At 50.0% G+C, this 6,602-nt stretch overlaps 1 protein-coding gene across 1 annotated transcript; it reads right to left on the bottom strand.

The window, feature by feature from the left end:
* Nucleotides 1-2,227: 2,227 nt before the first annotated feature.
* LOC118673624 (protein S100-A7-like) lies at nucleotides 2,228-5,247 on the bottom strand. Its single transcript, XM_036344668.1, has 3 exons — nucleotides 5,092-5,247; nucleotides 3,328-3,485; nucleotides 2,228-2,448 (listed from the first exon to the last, which is right to left on the bottom strand). The coding sequence occupies exons 2-3, from the start codon at nucleotides 3,466-3,468 to the stop codon at nucleotides 2,284-2,286; spliced, it is 306 nt and encodes a 101-aa protein (XP_036200561.1). The 5' UTR covers nucleotides 3,469-3,485; nucleotides 5,092-5,247; the 3' UTR covers nucleotides 2,228-2,283.
* Between the last annotated feature and the right edge of the window lie 1,355 nt (nucleotides 5,248-6,602).

Genomic DNA, 6,602 nt, shown 5'->3' with positions numbered 1-6,602 from the left:
AATAAGCACTGTTTTTCCTCCCTAATTTGGAATACAGACATATGGGGACAATGACACGATATGGTTCTCATAATTCAAGTGGGCTTAGGTGGAAGGCAGCATAAAGGAGGAAGAGCACATTTGATTGTGGAGAAGTAGTCTGTGTCCACTTCCAAGGAGAATCCCTAGGGAGAAGTTCAGATTTCTAGTCTGTTGAGATACAGTGGGGCCTTGACTTACGAGTTTAATTTGTTCCGAGACCTAGTTCATTAAGGAGCTCCTTAAGGAGCTTGTGAACTCAAATTACTCTATCAACTGAATGCCAAAAATCAGCCGAGAGACAGCTGGTATCTCAAAAAACTCGTTAGTCAGGACATTCGTAAGTCAAGGCCCCACTGTACATCATATTCAACAGGAAGGTGAGGAATTCAAAGATATTTCAGGCAAAGAGAAGCATTAGAAAAATTGAATTGAGTCAGGAAACAGTAAGACATATTGGGGTGGACTGGGACCATCAGGAGGTAAGTTCCCAGGACAGGAAGAGGGATGGCTGTGTAGAGAGGAAGTCAGGCACCAGCTCTGGGAGCCCTGGCAGGATGGTTCCTAGCAGGACCAGCAGTCATGGTGCAGGAGGAGAGAAGACAAGTGGAGGGATTGGTTCAAGCTGGAAGGTTTGCAGGGAGGGTATGGCCCTGAGACAAGTCAGCACCAGAGATCTTAGTCAGTGGAGAGCAGTTGGTGTGGTGGATCATGGGGTGCAGGCGGCATAGAGACAGAAGAGGGTACTGACAGGGGAAAAGTGAAAAGGTCCAGAGAAGCAGGTCTCCCTGAGTTTGAGAGCAGGTGGACTGAGAAGGAGGGGGGGAGGGGACAGACAATACCAGTGAGAGAGTGAGGTGTAGGCGGGAAAAGCCCAGACATGTCCTAAATGATGACAAGCTGCAGAGGATGGGCAGGAGAGGATGCCCCTAAAGTGGAGGGAGGTGATGGTCTCAGAACTGAGATGCTAATGACATGGTGAGAGTAGGAGGTGGAGGAGTCAACCACATGGACAAATACCTCACCTACTGAGTTTCCTGCAGGTGGGACAGAAGATTTTGTAGGAAGTTGCCTAATTTCTCCCTGAAGAATGTGGCCTGATTGAGGGGTTAGCAGGAGACTGTGAGTAGAGGTAGGGAGTGACCCAGCTGGATGATGGGATCCTCAAGGAGGGGAGCTACGAAAGCAGCAGGTATGTGCCTAGAGGTGGCCCTGGATGTGCTGTTGAGTGCTGACTGGTCTCCAGGCACCATGGAGAGACCCCATGTGTGGGAGAGCCATTGCTTGCTGAGGAAGCACTGTGTCCTTCTTATTTCTGAAATCCTCAGCCCCTAGCACATTTATGACGTCAGAGATCCCAAGGGTAATGACATGGCCCTTCCTATGAGAAATGAGGGTATCTGTCACTTTGGATGCTCAGCATGAGCTCTCCTCCCTCTGTGCGCTGTCCTCCCTACTCTTCTTCATTCTTCTCTTCCATTTGGTGCCCAGACACTCTCTGGACTCCAGCACTAGCTTTACTCCTCATGCCTGGAACAGCCATCACTCTGTGCTTTCCCAAGACACCCAGCTCCCAGCATTTAGCAAACCATTGAGAGGATCAGCTCAGCAGACAGGGTGGTTCTCACCTCCATAGGGACACCGCACAGGCTAAAACACACGCACACGCACACGCACATGCACACGCACACGCACAGGTACAGGACACAGCCCAGAAGCTCAGGACACAGGACAAGAAATCCAGTCCTCTGGGCACTGCTGAGTGCCCTGTTCAGAGTGACCATTGCCCATGTGCCCACAATGTTGTCCACCCAAAGCCTTTTTCAGTGGTGCCATCTCCCCTATGTCCCTGTGCTGAAGCTCATGGGTATGAGGCACCATGTTCACACCTCCCTCAGCTCCTGCTCCCTGCAGTTCCTGGATCACCCAGTGCTGATCAGGGCTTGAGAAGGAAAAGCATGGCTGGGCCAGCAGAATGCTCTGCACTGCTAACTCTGGAACCTGGCACGCTGGCTGCACTAGGGAGCAGGGGCAGAGGTGGACAGAGGCCCTGCTGAGAGAGGTGGTCAGTTATGCTGGGGGCCAAAGGGAGGGCACCCACCTGGCACATTCCTGGGTAAGTCCCCCCATGGAGAACCCACAATTACATTCACCAAGAAGGAGCGGTTTTGACAGCATAAGTAGCCAAAGAAAAGCAGGAAACAGGCTGTATTTGGGCAAAAGACACACTTTATTATTTCTTGGATGCCTCAGGCTGGGATGGGCTCAGTGTCCTCCCCCAGAACAGAGCGGGGCTCCGTGGCTGTGATTGTGGTAGTCCGTGGCTATGACTCCCAACACCGACAGAAACTCGGAAAAGTCAATCTTCTTATCATTATTCTTGTCCTGGTCCTCAAAGATATGGGCCAAGAAATCTTTGCCCTTTTTTTCCTGTGGAAAAGACAAATTCAGTCCCAAAAGTCTTATGGTTGGAAAAGGAAGAGGAGGGGGCAGAAAGGGGGAGAGAAGAATCTGGGGCCACACAGATGTAGCTGGTGTGGGTCAGTGTAGGGCATTTGGGGATGAGGGGAACGTTAGCATTACCCTGCAGGTCACTGAGGGAGATTCCTTGGATCAAGTATCAGCATGAAAGAGAGACCTAGTGGTTGTGGGCAGACTCAGAACAGAGCCTCACTGATCAATGAGCTGGTGGGTGGGGAGTCTTTAGACCCAGACCTGCTCCCCCGACCCACTTCCAGGACCCCATCTACCTAAGTTCTAGAAACTAGATAGGCCCTACCCCTTGTCTCTTCATTCCTAACTCTCCTCTCCTATCTCCTATTTGCCTTCCTGAATCTTCCATGCTCAGTGCCCTCCTTTGCTCACCTACTCTCTCTGTCACTTATAACCTCTCTTTTTGTAATCAGTTTAGTATGTTTTGTCAGACTAAATCAGGTCTATGAATGAGCTCTTTTATTGTAATGAAAGGTGTTAAACTTTATCAGCCATGGGATTTCTATCACCTTCCCTTGGATCTCAGAGAATCGAATGGAGGCTTCTAGAGGCTTCAGTCTCCTGGATGGAGATTGAAAAGTGGGAGGGGACCCATTCTTTACTCTCCTATTTCACCACCTGATAACTACCCTTGTTATCCAGATGCCTTTACTCTTTGCCACATGTATCATCTCTTTCATCCTGATAATAAGTCAGGAAAGTCCTTTTAGGACTTTTTGCAGATGAGAATATTGAGGATCAGAAAATGGGATTGACTTGTCAAACGTTCTGCACCATGCCAGGCCCAAGCAACCGGGAGAAGTCACCCAGACTCACACAAGCCGTGAGGAAGTTAGGGAAATTCTCCTTCAGCATCTTCAGCAGGCCCTGCTTGTCAATCTTGTCATCAGGTTTGGTGTATTTGTGGAACAGGACGATCAAGTCCATCACGGACTGTTCAACTGGAGTATGGCTCATCTTGGTTTTCAAGGAAGCTGCCAGAGAGAAAGATGGGGACCTTTGTTATCCTTCCCCCCAGGTGAGCGACGGTCAGTCAGGAGAACAGGGTTGGGAACAGAGCATCCAGTGAAGTGAGGCTCAGTTGGGAACAAAAGGAACATATTATCCTAGGAGGTGGAATGAGATGCTCACAAGGAGGAGAGTGTGAACAAGGCTGGGGCCTGGTCCCATGCAGGGCAGGGTCTAGAGGAGATGGAGGAGAATAGAGAAACCCACTGTGGACAGAACCACAGGAGGCAGAAGCAGAGAGGGCAGGGGTCAACCACATGGAAAAGGTCTGACATTTTAGTTGGGACCTGAGCCAAACACAGCATTTCAATGACTCTACTCTTTAAGAGCATCAATACCCACTCAGCCAGTGTCAATGTCAGGGTTAGAGTCATGCGGACAAAATAACTTCCTGACTAGTCTGGCCTCACCTGCCCTGGGTTGGTCTTGAAAAGAGACCCCTGAGGACTCGATTGTAAACATAAAGCAAGCTCTAAATGAAATCAGTTCTGGAGGCTCCCAGCAGTCAGTGTGAGTAGGATGGTGAGTGTGAGCAGAGATACACAGCCCTGTCCTGAGCTCCTGCAAGTTTTCCTGGACCATCCCAGGGAAAGAGGGCCTGCTGACCAGTGTTGGCATCATGTTTGAAATAAACAGGAATTCCTGCCTCAGTTTTAGGCTATTGGTTGGAAAGTTCAGAGATAGGCTGCTTCAGATGACTTTTATACGTCCCTGCTCTCTGGAACCCCAAGGCGAGACCACACTTAAGTAAAGAGGTCTGACTTCCCAAATCCAGTACCTCCACCAACAGTCTGGATCCCAAGCAGAGAAATGGGACAGTGCAACCCTCACAGCCCAGACTTTCCAAAACTCTCAAGAAAGGTGTATGGCCCACATGTTTGGGCTTCTAACAAAAACAGATTTTCTTATCATCTGGGGAAAAAAAAAACCTTGCTGCTATGTCCCTACATGGAACTACCCAAGGCCTTCTGTGAACTTGGCCAACGTCAGAGCTGAGCCCTGTGCACAGAAAATCACTGGTCTTTCCCTCAGCTGGGCAGAAGGTCCAAAACATTAGTTGATGGGTTTCTGATCCATATACTGGCAGATCTTCTCACCATGGCAAGGTGAGTGGGTGTCCCAGGCTTGGGTTCAGGAGAACCTTCCGGACAAGGATAGAGACACCCTCTCTCCCTGGAGGTTGATGTGCAAATTGAGTCTTCCCCAACCTGTGGTCTGAGAGTTAGGTGAGTCCAGAGGGAAAAGAAGAGAAGGAGAGAGGAAGGGTCTTTTCCTCAGCTCCCACCAGAGATGTTTCCACAGAGTTGTTACACACGGGCCAACAGAGCAGTGGGAGCATCGGTCCAGCCATCTTGTAGATGAGATCCTCAGGACCCCAGTGGAATAAAGTTACACAGCCCCATAACAGGCAAAGTCCCATAACAGGCAGAGCCCCGTTACAGGCAGAACCCCATTACATCTGGACCCAGGCTCCTGAATCCTCTCCCATCACTGCCTTTCCCTACTCCTGCAGACAGCAGAACACACTGGGCCCTGATGAACCTCCTGGAAAAGAGATAGGCGCAGACTTACCAAAGCTGACAAGGAGGCAGTGAGGAGAAGGTGAGTGTTCTGTGCATCTGGGCAAAGACTGGTCTCTTTATAAGGCTCAATCTGGCTCCTCCCAGGCACTGGAAGCCTTCGGGTCATATCTGTCTACTTCCTGGACCATTGTCCCACTCAGGTGGGTGGCACACACCTAGGAGTGTGTGTTCAGCATGTGCCAGTAAAATCCCAGGCAACACCCAAGGGAAAACACCTAGAGCCTTCTTCTGTCCTCACTTCGCTGGGGTCAGGGGTGTGGAAGACAATGGGATGTGTTGTAAAAACATATGAATTCTGGTACTGAAAACTGAGTTTCTGAACTTAAAGAGGATGGGACTCTGAGACGCATCATGGTCTGTGTTTGATCATCACCCACTCCTTCCACAATTTTGTTCTAGCATCTAACACAAACTCTCTCCAGCGTTTTATAATTCCATAACTATACCACGCATCACCTTACCTGTCATATTAATATTCCTCCTAAAGCGTCAAAACCATATGAGATGGAGCTGTTACCCTCATGTTGAGGATGGGGAATTGAGGGAGTAAGAGGTAAGCAACGTTCTTATGGGCACGAGGCTAATAGACAGAAAGTTTAAGATATGATCTCAAAAATTCCTGATTCAAAACCTCGCTCCTAACCCCACTACAAGACCTCTAGGGTCACTGCAGGGCCTGTGAACTCGAAGTCCAGGGGAGGGAGGCAGGGTCACCTCACTCCCATCTTCATGTTGAGTCCTCACTGGAGCGCCAGGAGAGAAAGAGGTGGCATGACCCACAGTGACAGACCAGGGAACACAGAGAGAGTAGTGGCTCAGCATGTCACCTGCAGGCGAGGGAAGACGGGAGGTCAGAGCTCTGAGTCCTGGCATTAGCCCCACACTCTAGAAATTCACTTCGCAGCTCCAGGGCCCACCGGGGCCCACCAAGGAAGCCACTGTCTAGATTCAGAAATGGTGACCACCATGAAATAAGCCAGCAGGAGATTGGGCAAAGTTGCCACCCCTTCTATGATGATGCCTTCCTATAAATTCTTCAATGATGTTTCTACTTCCCTTATGCAAAATAGTCTGCTTAGGAGACAGTAGCTCATGCCCTGAGGTCTGTTATGTCCTAACCTGCTGTGGAATATCTGGTTCAGGTGCAGGAAACAAGAGCTTGGAGGTCAGGATGAAACCTGGGGACCTCTGGGGACATACCATGCTGATTCACTGAAGAGTCCTTGTTCCTGCTCTCTGTTACCCTTAGAACATGCTCCCATGGAGTAAGGGACTGCTCAGGCATTGGGCACCCTGGGACCAGGCCCACCGCTGAGCTCCCAGGTCAGGCCCACCAATGCACTGGCCTCCATGCTTCAGCCTGGCCTTTCTGTCCCCAGTTATATCCATATTTGCATCAGCACCAGACCTCTCTGGTTCACTCATTTAATTTCCTCTTACTGCCTCTCAAAGCCTCCCAGGAAGGATACACAGAACACCTGGAGCACAAGCTGCCTACTG

The sequence above is a fragment of the Myotis myotis genome, unplaced genomic scaffold (assembly GCF_014108235.1).
Source record: "Myotis myotis isolate mMyoMyo1 unplaced genomic scaffold, mMyoMyo1.p scaffold_m19_p_18, whole genome shotgun sequence".
In the NCBI taxonomy this organism is placed as follows: domain Eukaryota; kingdom Metazoa; phylum Chordata; class Mammalia; order Chiroptera; family Vespertilionidae; genus Myotis; species Myotis myotis.
Note: the sequence above shows the minus strand (reverse complement) of the source record. Positions and strands in the feature narration are given on the sequence as shown.